General features: G+C 43.0%; 1 protein-coding gene and 1 long non-coding RNA gene across 2 annotated transcripts in view; one reads left to right on the top strand and one right to left on the bottom strand.

Moving 5' to 3' along the window:
- Nucleotides 1–20,102, bottom strand: part of LOC309702172 (NACHT, LRR and PYD domains-containing protein 3-like) — a 270,070-nt gene that overhangs the window by 17,633 nt on the left and 232,335 nt on the right. The window contains exons 3-6 of the mRNA XM_082526641.1: nt 1,811–1,940; nt 1,454–1,555; nt 383–461; nt 35–221 (exon numbers count right to left, since the gene is read on the bottom strand). Of these exons, the coding sequence (XP_082382767.1) occupies nt 35–221; nt 383–461; nt 1,454–1,555; nt 1,811–1,929 (487 nt within the window). The 5' untranslated portion in view covers nt 1,930–1,940. The remainder of the gene's footprint in view (nt 1–34; nt 222–382; nt 462–1,453; nt 1,556–1,810; nt 1,941–20,102) is intronic.
- LOC309702552 lies at nt 11,273–13,655 on the top strand. The gene is made up of 3 exons (XR_014275616.1): nt 11,273–11,369; nt 13,334–13,520; nt 13,624–13,655. It is a non-coding gene; the product is annotated as an uncharacterized lncRNA (long non-coding RNA).

Raw genomic sequence — 20,102 nt, 5'->3', positions numbered from 1 at the left:
CCAGCAGCTTAAATCTTTAGATAAATCCTCTTACTGCTCTGCAGACGGTCAGCCAGCTCCTCCTGCTTCATTCTCCTCAGGAAGTCCACTGTGATCTTCACAAACGCCTCTCTGCTGCTGCTCCTCTGACTCTCTAAGCATTCTGGGTAATCTGGACTCAGAACCTTCTGGATCTTCTTCAGCTCGTTCTTCACAAAAGTGATGATGTTGTCCTCCAGCAGCTGGAACAGAATATTTATGAATGAGCCAATCAGACTGAAATCATGGAGCCAAACATCAGATCCATGTTGGACACACTGACGATCCACTGGTCTACAAAGAGCAGCATGGAGATGACTGTGAACAGAACAGATGTAACAGTAGTTGTTGTACATGTACAGACCATAAATATGGAGTCCAGCTGTGTTTGATGCTGCTGGGCAGACTGACCACTGGGAACCTCTGAGCTCTGCTGGTCCACTCTGTGGAGGAACCATGAAGGATTAGATCAACACAGGATAAAGATCCAGGAGTTTCTGCTCAAATAACTTCATCTGAATCAAGTCTGTCAAGTTTTAAACTCTCAGATTGTGAACATATCAGTAATTTTCAGTCTGTTTTCATGGACGTCCTTTCAGTGGTGATGTCAGGGATGATTTTGAAGAAGCTCATCAAACTGAACCATCAGCAGATCACTGCTCCAAAACCAGAACATGATCCGAGTCTCCCTCCACCACCAGAACACCAGCTTTACTAACGTGGTAGATCAGTGTAGTACAGATCAATAACTGATGAGTCATTTGATCAAAATCACTGAGTGCTTCACGTCTGACCCTCTGATGCTTCTGTAGACATTTTGCATATTTAATGAATGTCTGACAGTTTTACATTCATTCTATGAACACAGTGGAAATGTTGTGTTATAGTCTCCATGTTGTTTCCAGCATCATAAATTCTTAAGTTCAGAAAATTAGATTCTTTCTTCACAGCTGAAAAACAACAACATTTATTCTCTATTGAAATCTGCATCGTCCACTCCAAAGGTCACAATCTGAAGGTAACATCTGGTTTTGTTCCCTGTGGTTAACTCTGAGCATCAGTATGGTGGGATTTATCCACTACATCCACACCACTGTGGTTCAGTGTTGTCCTGATGGAGTAACAGCAGCCAGTATGATCCAGGCTTTAGCTGCTGGGTCTCTGTGTGACCTCTCAGACTGTTTAACAGATCAGACACAAAGAGAATCAGAGCAGCTCTGTTCTTTAAAGACAAACATGAACCCACTCAGGTCACACTTTCCCCACAGATATGAGCATCACTGTCCTCAAACAGCAAATGACCAAGTCGAACATTTGGATCTTTTCTCTTTCATTGTTTTCTTTTTAATGAATCTTTGTAACAATCTGAGGATGTTTCAGGTCATATTTATCCAGGAAACACAAACATGTAAAGGAGTCATCACAGCTCTCTGACCTCGTTGCTCCAGGTTCACCACTGAAGTGTGGATTTCCACCTTTGGACCGGTCACTCCTCACAGACGGACAGCTGGACCCTGCAGACTGTGACCTCTGACCTCTGCAGACACAAACATGATTGAAGCAGCTGTGATCACACAGACTGCAGATAATGCAGCTGTTTCCTGTCAGTAACATCCTCTTAGATTAGAGTTCAGCTTTTTACAGGAAAACTGGACAAAACTGATTTTTGTTACAAACTCATTTTCATTTCCTCTCAGCTCACAAACACAGTCAGACAATCAACCAGAGTCAACACTGATTATAATGTCAGTGCAGAATTATTTCTGTTACTCAGTGAGTTCAGCTCTCTGACCTCGTTGCTCCAGGTTCACCACTGAAGTCTGGAGGTCGACCTTTGGACCAGTCACTCCTCACAGACGGACAGCTGGACCCTGCAGACTCTGCTCTGTCCTCCTCTTCCTCCATCATCATCTTCAGTCAGTCTGAGAGGTAAACCACAAACACTCAGTGAGTTCACATTAACAGGAGGAACTGAGTTACAGTCGCTGACCTCTGACCTGTCATGTGACCATGAAACCAGGTCAATATGTCTGTAGGTTCAGTCATCCAGGTCATGTGATCTAAGGAGCTTGGAGAGAAAAGAGACGTCTTTAAGTTTCTGGAAGACGTTTCATCTGAGAAGCTTCTTCAGCTCTAAAACCAAACGGTGGAGAGTCCCAGATATTTAAACCTGAGAGGGAAAGAAAGCATGTCGCTGACCCACCACTGATGTTATTTCAAGGAGGAAACTGAGAGCCTTTGCACCAGGAGCACAAACATCAGCTCCAGCAATGATCCACTGATGTGTTTTTATTCCATGTATGAATGTTGTTATTGACAGAGATGACGTTTGTGTGTCAGTGATGCAGTGACTGTTGTTGTTACCTGTACAGGCTGGTTAGACTCTATGAAACAGATCATACAGATCTCTGCATGTTAGAAGAGACTATTAAAGGTCATGAATGAGACAAAGGCAGGGAGGCGTCCTTTACAGCTAAACAGCAGAGTGAGAGAACAGCCAGCACCTCTACATTTATCACATTATACAGCACATGTATGATACTGACAGGGATGAGAAGAATTTAGTGATTCTGATCCCATCATTGATATTACTTATTGATTCTCAGTAGCTCTGCTCTGACAGTCACCACCATCACTGAGCAGCATATCAAAGACATTTGTGCACATTAACTGCATGTTGTGGCTCAAATGTTTGTGCATGTTGGAGGCATTTCCTCTTTGTTGTGATCAGTGTTGGTCATTACTCAAAACAGTCATTATTACACATATTACACAGAACACTTTAATTAAAAGTAATGGAGTACGTTACTTCATTACTCCTCATAACATTACTTTGATGTTACTGTGTAAAATGAACAAATGAGCATGTAACAACATAAAGCTGAGGTACAGCCCCACACACCAACACAGATCCTGATGAGGTCACGTGATGTTTCTCTGAGTGTTTATGAACACAAATCAAAGATGAAACAGCACAAAGACACTTCAAAGTGATTCTACTGTAGAAACATGAACAGGTAGAAACCTGCAGCCTGACTGCTCATCACTTTGTTACCTGTTCAAGTTCAGCAGCAGCAGCTCACTTTATCACGGTGCTGGTCTGGGGTCAGTGTTTACTCAGCTTTAACCTCACTCTGGGTTCTTGGCTAGCTTAGTGTTAGCTTAGCGTTAGCTTAGCGTTAGCTTAGCGTTAGCTTAGTGTTAGCATGCTGTGTGCTAGCTCAGCGTCAGAGCTCTGCAGGTGTCTCGTGTGTAAATATTAATCACAGTGACAGTAAAGGAGGTAAAGGGCTGTGACGTCATCACGTACGCTGCGTCCTCTGTGGGCTCTGAGTGAACTCAAAGTACAAACTACAAGTACACAAACACGAACGTAGCTCAGAGTGGCGGACACACTCGGCCTCGTTGGTCCAGCTGTGAGTCCGTTACCGTGAACTATGGAGCGGCAGATTTGTGCTGAACTAAGCTGCACACAGCTGATGTTAGCCAGGAAACATTACACACTGACTTTAATGGAGAGACCGGAAATACAAACACACACAGTTTGTTGTGTGAAGAAATCAAACACGAGCTGAACAAACAGTAAAGTTCCTAAAGACAAACTGTTAAAGGAGGAAACAAAGCAAACTTACAGTTTCTTCACACCAACAACAAGCTCCACTCCACACCTGGACACTAAACACGGACACACAGGTGAGCTGCTTCCTGGAAGGAGGCGGGGCTCCACCTGAAACTCAGCACAGGTGGGAGGGGCTCAGCTCTGTGTGTGCTGATGTGTTAACTTTAAAAATATGCCGTCTGACTGCTCAGACTGAGTCAGAGTAAAGTTCACATGCTGACGTGTGGAGACATGAAACCTTGTTGTAGCTGCAGGTGTGAACACACTGATCCCAGATCAGCTCTGCTGTGTTTGTAACATGAACATTTCTGCTGCAAAGCTTCAAATGTTCAGCATGTTTCTCTGTTTCCAGTCTATAGATCCAGTCACACTTTCTACCTTCACCTGTGCAGTAAAGACTGAGAGCAGAGCTGAAACCAAGCGTCCAATCAGTGAGCAGCATCAACACCTGAGCTTCATTCAGACTCTGTTATTGAAGATGTTGTTGGTACAAAGTTCATCTGCTGCTCACATGAATCCATGAAAGATTTATTTCACTGAATGTTTCTTCAAAGCTCATTTCAACCTGTTGAAGTCATGAATGAAAGTGCAGACTGAGAGTGGATCACATGATGTTTGAGGTGTGTCATGTGACATGTTCAGTATTGTCACACATGTCTAGATTGTCCCTGATATCATAACTGCTCAAACACTGATGATTATATTTGAAGAATTATTCCTGATGGCAGCAAAGTTTGAATGGAGCTCTCTGTCTGTGCTGATTTGTCGCCCTCTGGAGGTCAAAGCACAAACTGCATGATGTCACTGTAACCACCACAGAGACAGGAAGTGTTTTTATGACTGAAACACTGAAATGATGCTAACGGCTGTCGTTAGGCTCACTGACAGCAGTGCTGATGTGTTCATGTCAAACACTGGCTCAGGTCAGACTCCTTCATCCTTCTCCAGCGTGAGGCCGCCCTCAGACCCACAGGAGCTCTGACCTTTGACCTCCTGACCCTAACCATTTTAGTCTTGTTGCATCTTTAAATGCAAATCCATCCAAACTGTAGCCGAGCAAAAGAAGCTGGAAGCTGTTCTATGAATGATGTTGTTGAAGGAGCTTGGAAAGAAAAGCGTGTGGACTTCTTTAAGTTGCTTGAAGAGGGACATGGACATCTTAACGCCCACTCACATCCTGGGACATTTGATCACAGGAAATCACATGATAGCGTGGGGCTAGATCTCACAATGGGTTCACCCAAAACCTTGGCTGATTGAGACCCACACCCGTTCTCACACCGTGGCTCGTGTGATTAGGTAGAGGATCAACAGGGGCTCCGTGTCCCTGAATTTAAACTGAATCTAAACACACCGTGCACAATGCCAAGTTAGATAATGGTTAAAAGAACAAGATAAGAATAAATAAAAAGATAAAATAAGGATAAAAAATAACTTAAAAAAATAAAATAAAAAGATAAATAACTGCAAATAAGTACAAATAAGTAACTGAAGACACGTGTGGTCTGCAGATGTCGATGTACATGGATGTACATGGAGTTTAATGTGCAAAATGAACTTAGTGTGCAAAGTGACCTGATGTGCAAACTGCAGTTTGAGGTCGGTCAGCTGTTCAGGAGTCTGATAGCAGTGGGGAAGATGGAGTTGTTGAGTCTGGATGTTCTACATTTCACACTTCTGAACCTTCGTCTCGAGGGCAGAGGTGTGTCTCTCCTCTGGACTCTGTGATGGTAGCTGCTCTGCAGAGAGGGCAGCGGGGTCCTGATGATCTTCTCCACAGTTGTTATCACTCTCTGCAGGCGTTTGCGGTTTGCAGTAGTGCTGCCGTACCATGCAGTGATGCAGCTGTCAGGCTGCTCTCCACAGTACAGCTGTAGAACCTGCTGAGGATCTTGGCCAACATACCAAATTTCCTCAGCCTCCTCAGGAAATACAGCAGCTGCTGAGCCTTCTTGACCAGCTGTGTGAGTTTGAGTCCCTCACTGACTCAAACTCCTTCAGTGACACTTGCAGCCTTGCAGATTAGTTTGCTGATCCTGATGCATCTCTGGAGCTGATGCTGTCCCCCAGCAGACAACAACAACATAGATGCTCTCACTAGTCCACTTTACCCTCTAATCACATCTCTGACATCTGCAGGTTGCTCCATAGAGACTCTTGTGCAATGCCAGGTGTTTGTGTTTGTCTGTAGGTACACATTAGATATGACCATAGACGCACACACACAAGTGAACACAGCAGCACAGATGGTTTCCACCTGCTTCCCTCTTTCTTCACACAACTGTGAGGATGATGAAGAGGTTTCAGGACGAGGTGGTCAGCAAGCACAGGATAAAGCAGGGCCATGAAACTCTCTGGTGCAGCAGATGTTTAATCAGACTCAGCTTTAGGCTTCTTTTCCCACCTGGCAGCAAAGTAACAGCTTCACTAATGTGAACAGTCACAATGTTAAACGTTTCTATATCTTCATATATTTTTATCTGTTGATGCTGCAGAATAAAGTCTGTTAACAGAGTGCAGGATGTGTAGAGCAGGTCCAGCTCTCCCTTTACTGTGTCCACTTTCATCAGCCCCTGTGAAGTGACACAGAGTGCATGTGTGTCTGTCAGCTGTTGTTTGTTGTGAAGGATGGAACAAATGAACACACACTTTTAGAGAAATCTGAAAAAGCAACACGTGCTTGGGCTCCTTCTGTGCTCGTCTTCATTAATGCTGATCTTTCTTTCCTGTTTGTTCTTTGGCACAAGCTTCAGTCTTTTCTCCCAGGGCTCCTTCACACTTAGAAACACACCTACATTCATTTATACACAAACATCATGAAACAAAGGCTTTGTAAAAGAGGACACGAGATCCTCTCTGAACAGCACATTCATATCAAACACAGGACTGAACAGGATATACTGAGTCTGTGCTGTTTTCATTGTTACTTGCTGAGTATTTTTCCAGTGTTTGAAATGTGACTCAAGTCTGATTCTTCTACTGTGTGTGAACTCTAAGCAGCTGCATTAAACAGCTGCTTTTCAAACCAGGCTCAATCCTATGACTCTGTGAATGTAAACTTTTGTCACCTGCATGAATAACAATCCTTGATCTAGTCAGGACTGCAGTGCTCCTGTGATCCCAGCTTATAGATGGAGGCTAGCATGAGAGGCTCAGCAGCTAAAGCAGCACACCTGGGTCTCCCAGCCTATTAAAAGCAGCCCTTTGCTTCACCTGCTTCACTAAACATTATTATTATTATTTAAGCAGAGTGGTGTGATTCATGTAGGCATTGCTGTGTGACAGGAGGACTTTTCTTGAAACAGCTCGTGTGACGTGAGCTGACGTAAAAACAGTGATGTTAGCTTGATTCTCTTGGCTAAAACTATTTTAAAAAGAGGGTCAATCATGCAAATCTGCCAATAGAAGCCAAAGTTACAGCCCCTCAGAGTTTAAAGAGAAAAGGCCCGTTTCCAACACTCGGTTGTGCAAAGGGAAACAGGCCCACAGTGCCTGAGTGTGTGGGTAATTCTTCAAATAATATTCAAAAGCAAACATTTTTAAGCATGTAAATAAAATTCAATCATTTCTGCTCTTCAATACCTAAGAAATGAAAACTGGCAGATGGTCCCAAAATGTGAAACGCCTGGCTATCTGTGCATTTAGTGCTGCAAGTTTTCACTGTTTACCTTCAGAAGCATAAATCTCTGCACAGATAATGTTCATATGTGGATTCCTGGTTTTCTGCAGTTAATTGTGACCCAAAGCGTATTTTTAAAGTGGTTCCAGGCAATAAAGTCTAAAAATAAATACATCTACTTCCTTTTTCTGTGTTCCAGCCTCAGTGACTCTGACACAGTGCTGTAATATTTACACCTCTGATGAAAACAGAGTTTGTAGTTGCAGAGAAATACTCGACTCATTTTGGGCATTTACGAGCAGGAACCTCAGAAAGCCCCTCGCTGCTTCACTGGTTAAGAAGCAAAGCAAACATTAGTTCACAGTGATGTTAATTAAGGCCCAAAGTTTAGGAACGAACGTCAGCACTTCACTAATGAATGTAATGCTGATTCATGTGCTTGTTTTGTAATGTGCATGTTGTGCGTTGCTATTTCCCATATTCTTTGGCACTGATAGATGAAGAGTCTCAGGCAGGACCGAGGCCGCCAGCTGCTGACAGTAGCAGGGAGAGAGCAGCAGAAGCTGGGCAAGAGCAGGGCACCTTCAGCCCCCTTCATCAGTCAGAAATCATTTGGGTGTCTGTGTGAAATGTCTGATTTTTAAAATCTTTTTGTAGACATATTTATTAAATGTTTAACAATTATATAGAAGAAAGACAATGTAAAGAACAAAACATGACAAAACAAAAATGAGTTGAAGTTATGAACTGTTTCTGAGAGACAAATAACACCAGGATCCTTTTTGTGTAGCTGACAGCTGGTAACTGTGCAGGGGCGGGTCTAGCAAAGTGTTGCCAGGGGGGCAGGTAGGGCATTAACAGGGAGAGGGGGGCACAAAGAAATACTTTTCTTTCTTGTTCTCATTTAAAATGTCTCACTTTTAATAAATAATTATCTGAATCTTACAACAAACGTTTTCATCTGATGTAAAATGTATAGAAATCCATTATTGTACATAGTCCCATCATAATTTCTTCAGAAGTAAGTACTGCATATGATGCCAGTGTTTCCCACATTTTCTAGATTCTGCACCAGTACTGTGTGTAAAATGCATCAAAAAGTCCGTTTGATTCTTTCTCAGCTGTCTTTCTGTCTCCTTTCACTTTTTAAAGGTTGCCATGTTAGAAAACATATTTTGCCCTGCCGTGCTGTTTATTGATGTGGCAAATGAAAGGTTTATGAAAACATATCTAAATCTGTCATCAGTAATCAGCAATGATCATGTCTCACCTCTAGTCTCTGTCTTAATGTCAGGTTTCCACCGTGTGTTGTAGATGTTCAGGAGGTTAACTCGACCAACAGTCTACTTCCTGTTTAGAATACCAGGACAGGGAGGATGGTGCAGGTTTAAGTTTATTAGACTGATGCATGTATACCAACAAGACAGCGTCCATCACTGTGACAACAGCGTTTGTTTTCATTCAAAGGCTTCATGGTTTTTCCTTTAATACCTGGTGGGCCGGTCTCCAGTCAAAATGCCCGGGACCATTTTTTGTCCCAGTCCAGCCCTGGTGTCAGATCTGCATGCAGTGTCAATGAGACGATCAACAACAGATCAGACAAAACACTCAGGCGGACACTCCTCTGTAGAAGGAAACATGGAAAGTGTGAGGTAATCAGTGCACAACATCACTTTGTATTTCAGGCTGTTTTTATATAGAACTTCAGCACCAATGTAAAAGTTCTGGTTTTAGGAAGATGAAGAACATTTTCAGGAAGGATGCCGTCTGCAAGCAGAGCTGCTTGAACCTCAGCGCTGAGGTCCAGACTACTTCCTGTGAAGCCACGTGATGTAAATCTGCTGCTGTAACTTCACAGTTTACTGAAGCTAAATGCAACGTTACCATATAATCTGTTTTCAACAAAGGTTTCACTCCGTCCGGTGTTGATGGAATGATTCAGGCCGTACTCGTCAGGCTTCCCGTCGACCACACGCATTTCAGTCACAAACCCCGTGACTGACAACAAGGGAAACAGCAGAAGAAAAGATGTGAAAAATACTGGATGATGATGATGGAGGATTAACCGCGGTGGCTAAACTGTTTCCTGTCTTTGTGGGCGTACTCACAGGGAAGTTTCCAGGCACGTCAGTCTTGGTGGCTAAAGTCTCCATTTTCCAACATGTATCGCTACAGGTGCAAAGACACAACATTAATCATCAGTGTAAATATTTTAATGCTGTCCAAACGGTGTTTGCTTTGTCTGTCCTCTCGCACTCACAGAGGAAACGAGGACGCCACCTTCAACCCATCTTCAGTTGGCTCAACCATGGCTGGACTTCCTGTTGGCTTTGTGACAGCAAACCACTTGAAATGAGAGCAAACTGCAGTCAAGCACCACTTACAGCAACCTGTGGACACGCAAATGGAAAGCACTGAGAATCATACAGAAGCATAAGAGCTGTTTATTGTAACACGTGTGTGTGTGTGTGTGTGTGTGTGTGTGTGTGTGTGTGTGTGCACATTAAAATACACTGATGTATGTTAGTTTGATTTATGCTATATCTGAGAAAACAATTGCAGAATTTTACATCAAAGTTTCCAAAGCTGATGTTTTGTTGTTCACTCTGTTTTATATTCATATAGTTTGTTGTTTTTAAATCAGTGGACAAAATAAATATTATCACACAAAATCCAGGGTGAAACATAACCAAATAACCTAAATGGTGAAGTCATTATAGAAGTACATGTTGCAAAGGTCGGCCTCCTGTATAGACTGCTAAACTGTCTGGGGGGGCCCTGCCTGTCCTCGTTGGATAAGCTCCACCCCTTTTCCATAAGACGGAGACATTTGTATGAAAATAGATGGGCAGTAAAATAAAAAAATAAAAAATATTATGGATGACTCTGTAAATCAAAGTCCGCCTGAGGCAGAAGCAGAAACCATGAGGAGCACAGCACCACTCCCAGAAGGGCACGAAGTGAAGCCATAGCTGCTGAAGAGTGAAGACGTGATGATGGAGGAGATCACAGATGAAGATCTGCTGCCTGCTGACTCTTTATATAGAAGAGTGAGACTATCTCCCCACCAGCAGCTGCACTTATACAAACCCCAGGTGCTGGGATGGCTTTGAACATGTGACATTTTCTGCAAACACATGGACAGTTTCATAAGCACAAAGATTATTCCTGCAGCGGCAGAATCGTATCCACTGTGTGAGAGGTGAACGTCAGACAGTTCTTAGAAAATGTCGTTTCTCTTTAAGCTTTTAACATCTCTTTTACCCCCATTTGTCTAAAACTACTTGACAGCCCTTCATGTCAGAGGTTTATTACCTGTGCAGGATGGAGCACATGGTCTCAGTCAGGCTGGACACGATCACTCCTACAGGAAGTAAATGTGATTTTATTTCACCTGTGAAATGATGAAAAACAGCAGAATAGCTCACGCTAACAAACGGGTGTTGAAATGTTTCATTTTCTGCTGTTTCACAGGTCAAAAAGGGCGTCGAAGCAAACTGAAGCTGAGCTGCTGCTGCTGTTGTAGTGCAGCATCTGCTGTGTGCTTCATCAGAGAACCTTCTGTACACAGCAGACAGAGGCTGCTGCCACTGAAGTCCATCTGCTAGAGAGCTTTAAACACTGGTTATTGAAGTGGCTTTGATGATACTGATACACAGTCTTTGCTGCTGTCACAGGACAGGGATCCACCAGGGAGTAGTTGTCAGGATAAAGAGCCTTCGCTTCTCTAAATATAAACTGGATACTTGTAGGAAACTTTGGGAAGCAGCATTTTTCCTCATATCGTCTAAACTGAAGTTAGCTCAGGTGCTTCTTCCATACTTGCTCTGCAGAAAGCCAAAGAGTTTGGAGCTCTGCAAACATTTGCAGCACAGCTGGATGTTTGTAACTTTGGTCACCTCTGTATCATCCCTCAGATTCTTTCTGCACAGCTTTGAAACCATGACAGCACGAGTGATGCTGAGGAGACGTCCAGTTTAAACAGACCTTTATTCCTGGAACACAAACACATGAAGTGATGCTGCTAAAGAAGAACATTTAATCGCACTAATGAATCAAGCATCTGTTTGTCTGTCAGTCTGTCAACAGTTCCTCTGATCGACTTCAGACTTGGTGGGTATTTTGTTTTTGCAGCGGTCAAAGTCGATCAGCGTGTTGCTTTGTCTGCTGTAAATCTGCCTGTACAAAGGGAAACATGCATGTTTTAGATGCAAACTCACAACATGGCTGCATTTTTGTGATTATGTGTATTTTATATTGATTTATTCTATTATGTTTTGTATATGAATCTTTACAAGTGTGTCGATACAAAGGCTTGATTAAAACAAAGGTCTCAGCTGTGCTGTTAGGGATGCTCTCATATTTGTTTCAAATGTAATAAATCAAAGGATTTCAGGCTTTTCATCCTTTTTATTTGTTTGGTTCTAACAGCAGCTGGATAAAAACATGCAGGTGATGAATATAATTGTGTGATATTATGAGCATTGTGAATAAAGAAAGAGCAGAGATAGTAAAAAGGAAACAGGTGATGGACGTGAGATTTTCAGAACAAAAGCTCCTCAGTGAGACGATCACCTGGACACAAGGTCAGGCAGCTGGGACTCATCTAGAGAGCAAAATGGAAAAGTGATCTGTGCAGAACATCACTGTTGATTGCAGTTATTTACATCAGACTTCTTCTCTGAGATAAGAGCACCATTTGTGGGAAAGATGACAGTATTTCCAGGCTGGATGCTGTTTGCAGGGAGAACTGAATGAAAGTCTCCTGCACCTCAGCGCTGAGGTCCACACCTGTGAACACAGATGAGGTCAATCTGCTGCAGCACGTAGAGCTTTACTGATCAGCAGGTTCAAAGGATTCAGCAGAGCGTAGAGTCAGAGCTAAATGCCACATCACCATAGAGTTTGTTAACAACAGCTTTCTTTGCCCTTTGTCTCGATGGACTGAATCAGGGATACTCGTCATACTTCACCTCAACCACGTCACTGAGAGACCCCAGCCTGACACAGCAGCAGAGATGATGAAAGCAGAAACAGCAAACAGATGCTTCAGTTGTGTTTCTCTCTGTGTGTGCGCTCACGCCCACTTGTGTGTGTGAACTTTCCACGTACCTCAGCTTGTTTCTCCAACATGAGCCATCAGGGCTGAAAAACATCACTAACACATGAATTCTTTCTCTTTTTGTTATCACCTGTGATCATGTGTCTCATGTTTCTGTCATTCACCAGTTCTTGTATAGTTACGTGTAACTAGACTTCTGTGGGACGTAAATGATTGTTTTGTATGCAGATCTGTACAAAGGATGTAAACACTTGATTACAAAGGAGATCTCAGCTGTGTTGTTGTGGATGGACTTCAACGTATTTGTTAAAAAAGAGAATAAAGCAAAGTGTTTTAGCTGTTTGGGAGTTTTTGTTTGATTCGATTCAGTTTTATTTCTATGGAGACAAATAATAAGAAAGGCTCTAGAACAGCCCTGAGTTTGTCCAGGTGACACTCCTCTGAAGAACAAAGACAAAGAGGAAGAAGGGGATTCGTTTTCAAGTCTTGTTTCTTTCAAAATAAAAGCTGAAATGTTTTGGAAGCATGATAATATTTCAGCCAGGATGCCGTCTCCAAGGAGACCTGCACCTCAGCGCTGAGCTCCACATCACGCCCTGTGAAAGCACAGATATAAATCTGCTGCAGTGAGAAGAACTTTACCCAACACAAGTGTAGAAGTAGACATTTGACTTTACCTACAACCTGTTAACAACAAAGCTTTCATTGCCTCTGTTGTTGATGTGATGTAGGACTAATCATACTTCACATCAGCCATGCACACGTCAGAGGATCTCCAGGCTCTCAGTAATAAAGCCAAGCAGATGATGTGAACATAGCAATAGTAAAACATGCATCATAATCAGCTGTATGTGTCGACTATGTGGCACCTCAGTCTTGTTGGCATGAAGAAAAGTTGTGTAACATGTAGCATAAGGGCTGCAAAGACATCATGTAGACAGCAGTCGTCTGTTAGTCGTAACGTATCTCCTGTTAAAGAGTTAAATGTGCGTTCTCCATCTCTGTCCTCTCACAGCTCGCCGTACACCAACTCCAGCTGTGGTAACCATGGCTGTGCCCATCAACACGCTGAAGCTGAGACGCCACCCGTCACTATGGCGACTCCAATAGGGTTACCTGTCAGCTGTGGACGCATGAAAGGAAAACAGCAGAAACACAGACATGTTTACTGGAACATTTCCTATTGACAGCTTTATGGAAAAGTGGGTTTAAAGACTTTTCTGTGTTTGATTTTGTTTATTTATGGATTTATTGTGAAAGGAATTTCAAAGGTTTAATTTGACCTTTCCCCTGTTTTTCATACAGACTGGAGACGAATGGATGGTGCTTTCTTTGTTTGTCTAAAAATAATGAATAAAACTCTACACACATCTTAAACCACCCTCCTTTCTATATATTTTGTTATATAAATGGAAAGTATATAAGACACAAACTGAGCTTACAGTGGGGCAAAAAAGTATTTAGTCAGCCACCGATTGTGCAAGTTCCCCCACCTAAAATGATGACAGAGGTCAGTAATTTGCACCAGAGGTACACTTCAACTGTGAGAGACAGAATGTGAAAAAAAAATCCATGAATCCACATGGTAGGATTTGTAAAGAATTTATTGGTAAATCAGGGTGGAAAATAAGTATTTGGTCAATAACAAAAATACAACTCAGTACTTTGTAACATAACCTTTGTTGGCAATAACAGAGGTCAAACGTTTACTATAGGTCTTTACCAGGTTTGCACACACAGTAGCTGGTATTTTGGCCCATTCCTCCATGCAGATCTTCTCGAGAGCAGTGATGTTTTGGGGCTGTCGCCAAGCAACACGGACTTTCAACTCCCGCCACAGATTTTCTATGGGGTTGAGGTCTGGAGACTGGCTAGGCCACTCCAGGACTTTCAAATGCTTCTTACGGAGCCACTCCTTTGTTGCCCGGGCGGTGTGTTTTGGATCATTGTCATGTTGGAAGACCCAGCCTCGTTTCATCTTCAAAGTTCTCACTGATGGAAGGAGGTTTTGGCTCAAAATCTCACGATACATGGCCCCATTCATTCTGTCCTTAACACGGATCAGTCGTCCTGTCCCCTTGGCAGAAAAACAGCCCCATAGCATGATGTTTCCACCCCCATGCTTCACAGTAGGTATGGTGTTCTTGGGATGCAACTCAGTATTCTTCGTCCTCCAAACACGACGAGTTGAGTTTATACCAAAAAGTTCTACTTTGGTTTCATCTGACCACATGACATTCTCCCAATCCTCTGCTGTATCATCCATGTGCTCTCTGGCAAACTTCAGACGGGCCTGGACATGCACTGGCTTCAGCAGCGGAACACGTCTGGCACTGCGGGATTTGATTCCCTGCCGTTGTAGTGTGTTACTGATGGTGACCTTTGTTACTTTGGTCCCAGCTCTCTGCAGGTCATTCACCAGGTCCCCCCGTGTGCTTCTGGGATCTTTGCTCACCGTTCTCATGATCATTTTGACCCCACGGGATGAGATCTTGCGTGGAGCCCCAGATCGTGGGAGATTATCAGTGGTCTTGTATGTCTTCCATTTTCTGATGATTGCTCCCACAGTTGATTTCTTCACACCAAGCTGCTTGCCTATTGTAGATTCACTCTTCCCAGTCTGGTGCAGGTCTACAATACTTTTCCTGGTGTCCTTCGAAAGCTCTTTGGTCTTGACCATGGCGGAGTTTGGAGTCTGACTGTTTGAGGCTGTGGACAGGTGTCTTTTATACAGATGATGGGTTCAAACAGGTGCCATTCATACAGGTAACGAGTGGGGGACAGAAAAGCTTCTTACAGAAGATGTTACAGGTCTGTGAGAGCCAGAGATTTTCCATGTTTGAGGTGACCAAATACTTATTTTCCACCCTAATTTACGAATAAATTCTTTACAAATCCTACCATGTGAATTCATGGATTTTTTTTTCACATTCTGTCTCTCACAGTTGAAGTGTACCTCTGGTGCAAATTACTGACCTCTGTCATCATTTTAAGTGGGGGAACTTGCACAATCGGTGGCTGACTAAATACTTTTTTGCCCCACTGTATATGATACTAAGGACCCTGGAGGTCAGTCCACCTTTATAATTCAGCACAGCCTGGAGTCTCTTAGTCAAGCTTGTTTGTGTTTTCTGTGCGGAAGTTTTCAGCAGCAGCTCTTTTCTTGGATGTTGGTTCCCTTTGTTTCCATCCTCTGTTAAGATGTTTCAGTAATGTTGAGGTCTGGGGAGGCCAATCCATGGCTGACGTCCTGTGATGCTGCATTAGCAGTTTGTTCATAGTGAAAAATGAAGCCACTGCCAATCAGACATTTGCACAGTGGATCAACTTCTGATGGTACTGTCCTGAATTCCACACCTATAATATGTTTGCACATACTGATGAATATGTGCAGCTGATTTTCAGTCCAGTTCCTGTGTGACAGACGCCAGTCTTTCTGCCTGTGTCCTTCCTTAACAATAGAGCCATCCTTCCACTGAGACTGTTTCTGATGAGGCTTCACTGAGCAGTAGATGGATCCCTCAGCTCATCTAATCGTCCTATTTCTAACACATGACTGTCAGAAACTGTTAATCTGCTGCAGCTCTTTAACTCCTCCACTTCTTTTTTGTAATCTCTTAGTTTCCTCATCTTTTAAGGTGGCACTGCACACCAGATCCAAAGTCAACATGCTGTTATATGATGGAGTTGAACCTGTAATGGAGTTTGATTTAAACCAATCAGCAATTAAGTGAATGATGATGAGCAAAGATGGTGGAGGTGGTGGATGAAGACCCGGACAGCTGTGGTTGGCTCCTCGTATAGAGCAGAGTGAGGTTGTGTTTGCACATTATTATAAAACCATGTTCACCATATATTTTAGCTGCAGACAATAACATGATTTCTTTGCTGTGGTGATTTTATTCCACTTTGGTAAAATGGGAAACCATCATTTCTTGCTGTAATTCACACATTATTCCAAGAGCCTCAACACGAGCCTTGTAGTCCGACCATATATAGACAAATCAATAGTTGTGTTTGTAACAGCTCATGAACATGAATCGTTCCACATTACTTTAAAATCATTGTAAACTAAACTGGAATAAATGAGTGTTTATATATAGTTTTGTCTCAGCTGTTCATACACAGTGTTTCAGTTCTTATCAGAGTCCCAGCGTCTCACTGTGGTGAACCTTTAGCTCTGTTGTAAGCGTGTTGTTAGACCAGGTTTCCCTCATTTAAAAATAATCTCTCATTAGAAATGGACATGATGTCTAAGACATAGAAATGCTTATTATGGGTTCACTTGATGTCACTGAAAAGATGCACATGGGTAACGTGCAGGCCGTCCAGCTCCGAGGTTTATCTCCTCACCTCGAGTCTGCGACACTCTCTCCGTGTCCTCTCAGATAAGGGCGCGCACATTTCTGCACCATCTTCTAAATTACAAAGAGCGATTCACAAAACAGAAGCTCACAAAACACTCATCACAAACCAAAAATGGCTCCACTGAGCGTCAAACTGTCACCAGAATTACTGATAATCTAAAGACTCACAGAACTCATTTTGTCTCATTGTGTCTTAGTTTGAGACATAAGTGCATGATCATAATACTGTGTAGTTAGATGAGACAGAGCTGATGCTTGCTCTTAATTATCCTCTTCATGTTTCCCGAGCCTCAGCAGTGGAAGCTACCATGGATAGAAAGACTATGACTCATCTTAAATCTCAAATCTTTGTCTCCAAAGAGCTGCTGATGTGTCCGATATGATCCACAAGCTTAAACTAGGATTATAAGTGTGTGCAGTGATGTGTGTGAAACCTCTGAGGACTCACACGTGTGTGCTTCAGCCCACACACACATATGAAGCACTGCGACCTCACACAGAAGTGTTTTACACATCCAGCCTGAATCCTGATCATTTCTACAGTTTATTGAGTTCAGCTTCACCTGAACATCAGTGATGAAGCTGCTCTGACTCCATCACAGCTCACAGCTGTTGGAATGAGTCAAACAATGAAGAAGGTTCAGAAACAGCTGATGATTTTACAGAAACATGATGCAAACATGAAAATGGACACATGATTTTTTATTAACAGACACTGTTTATGTTTCACGGTGCATGACGTCATCAACACTGACACCAGGGGGCGCTCATCACCAGCCTGAGGAAGTGTGATAATGGGGGGAGACGCAGTGTTGTGTGTACTGCAGTCGGACAGAAGGAAAAACTTTCTCCTGAAAACATTTTCATCCTTCCCAAAAGTGTTTGAGTCAAATGTTACAAATATATAAATACAATAAAACACAGGGTCTTACATAAAATCAGTGATGCAGTTGTGCACTGAGCACCTTTCCAATGTTCCTTCCTCAGATGAGTCCAGCTGCTGAACACATTAACATCTGTATGTAAATGTAGCCGAGAACCAACCTGAGCACTGCTGGGAAAATACAAAGGCAACCATCAAAGTGCTGTATTATCTTATTTATTCTGAATGTTGACTTAGATCCACACCACGATTTATGAAACTATAGAACTAAAATAACAACAATCGTCTGCTTCTTTAAAATTTCTTTCATTACATCAAACCAGTGAAAACTGAAAAAAACAAAGAGCTGTTAGCATGTTTAGACCAACTTTGAGACAGAGACTGTAAAGTTCTGCACTTTAAATCCTGCCTGTGTTCCTGCAAATGATTCACACTGAAAGTTTCTTAGTTTAGTATTGAGTGAGCCACAAAGCAGCCTGATAGCTTTAAAACAGTAAAAGTAAATGAAATTGACAGTTTCAGTGTAGCTGGATCTATTATTGGGGGGTCATGACCCCCGTAACCCCGCCTGGTCCTGAGGTCAAATCCACCATCTTTGTTTCAGTGCTTCATGTTCTCACGTGTTTGTGTGCGTCCTCTCCGGTACTCCGGCTTCCTCCCACAGTCCAAACACATGCAGTTAGTGGGGTCAGGTTAGCTGTGAGTGGTTGTGTCTCTGTGTTATTCCACCTTAATCAATGACTTCCTGTTAGCATGAAGTGCTTCTGTAGGACTGATGTCATTTTCATGGTTGGATCATTTAAATGAAGCTGGACTCAGATGCAGTAAATAAGCTGATTGATCATTAATGAATAAAGCTGGTCAAACACATCACGTGGACACATGTGATTGTGTGTTATAGTATTGATCCCAATGCTGGTATCAGTCCTGGATCAATAACACTGGATGGATGCGTTCAGCATGGAGCCCTGAGCTGTGTTACAGACAAACATGGAAACTGACAGGTCTGTGTCATTCACAGTCTGTAACACTTCTAAACAACAGAGGCTGACCCAAGTGCCTCAGAGCCAGGCACGCTCACATCACAGCTCTCTAAATAAGCCAGTTTCAAAATAAGAGCTGAAAGCTGTGTTTGCTTGTGTTAGCTTATTATTGTGGAGACTAACATTCAGTGATCATGTGTTCAGACTCATAATGATTACTCTCAGAAATCCTGATCTTGGTATTTACTGTGTGTTGGATCAATAACTGAGATTCATGGTATCACACAGCTGTGCTGCTGCTGATGTCAGCACATCTGGAACAATACGAGGTATCTGCTAGCAGACTGAGCAGGACGTGAGACCTGTGGACTGTTTAAAGCTGTCCCTCCACAGCTCACTCAGACCTGATCCACACCTCAGTGATATTCTCTGACTTCCTCAGTAGAGACAGAAACCATTCAGATCTGGGACCATCAGCTGACTGATGATGTCACACAGACTGTGTTTTTCAGGAACAGTGATTCTGATGTGAGCCTGCTAGCTGACAGCAGACCTGATGAAAGCACATGTTCACATCTGTGAGGACAGACTGGACTCTTTTGACTGCACCTTGGTTCTCCTCAGAGGTCTGTACAGGAGCATGTCCACCCCCACTGAAGATCTCAGTCACTGTGAAACATAGAAAGCTGCTTGTGTGGCCTCTGCCTCACATGTAGATACAGCTACAGGTTTCTCTGTCAGTCAGACTGAAACAGTGTCCTGATGCTGCATCATTCAGCTCTGTGCCCCAGTCAGCATCACTGGGAGCTACCAGTGTTTCTGCCCTTTTCCTGTAACACTACACTCAGCACAGGCTCAGCTGGTATCCAGTGTTGGACTTTGGCTTCAGCTGCTGTGATAGATCCTCTAACATAGATCAGCTCTGCTACATGTTGTTAGATAAGTGCAGCTGCTGTCATGTCCTGATGTTTCTCTGGCTCAGCAGCTTCTCCATCAGAGGTTCACATGGAGCTGATCCAGTATCTCCAGTAACTGTGTTCTGTGCCTCACTGGTTCATCCTTCTGTCTGTGTGACGTCAGTCAGATGTTGAAGTTAAACTCTGTAATCTTCACTGTGTCACAGAGTTCAGTGAGTCCCGTTATTCACAGTATCAATCAGATCATCAGAGAACAGCTGATCAGCAATCAGTGGTGCCAACAGCGCCTCCTGTGGTGAGAGGATGCAATAATGCAATGTAGCATTTTTCCACTCAACACTTGCAGTCATGGAAACTGTCTGTTGGATCTGTGTGACGTTGCTTTCTTGGTTAGAGTTCCTCACAAATGTCCAGATGATTCTTCTAATGAGGCGTCGACCATGTTTGCAGCTCTTTGGAAGAAAACGTCGCCCTTTGCCATCCTTACTTTTCTTTGACTTCTTCAAATGCAGCTGAACTCCAGCTGGTATTTTCTTGGACTTTGCAGCTGTTTCTGCTCATCAGTTCATTCCTGCAAACCTCTGAAGCTGAACAACAATGATGCTGCATTGCTGGCTGATCCCAAAAGGTTGAT

Source organism: Aulonocara stuartgranti, assembly GCF_965226115.1.
Source record: "Aulonocara stuartgranti genome assembly, chromosome: 3".
NCBI lineage: Eukaryota > Metazoa > Chordata > Actinopteri > Cichliformes > Cichlidae > Aulonocara > Aulonocara stuartgranti.
The sequence above is the reverse complement of the archived record's forward strand: the minus strand, read 5'-3'. Positions and strand labels throughout refer to the sequence as shown.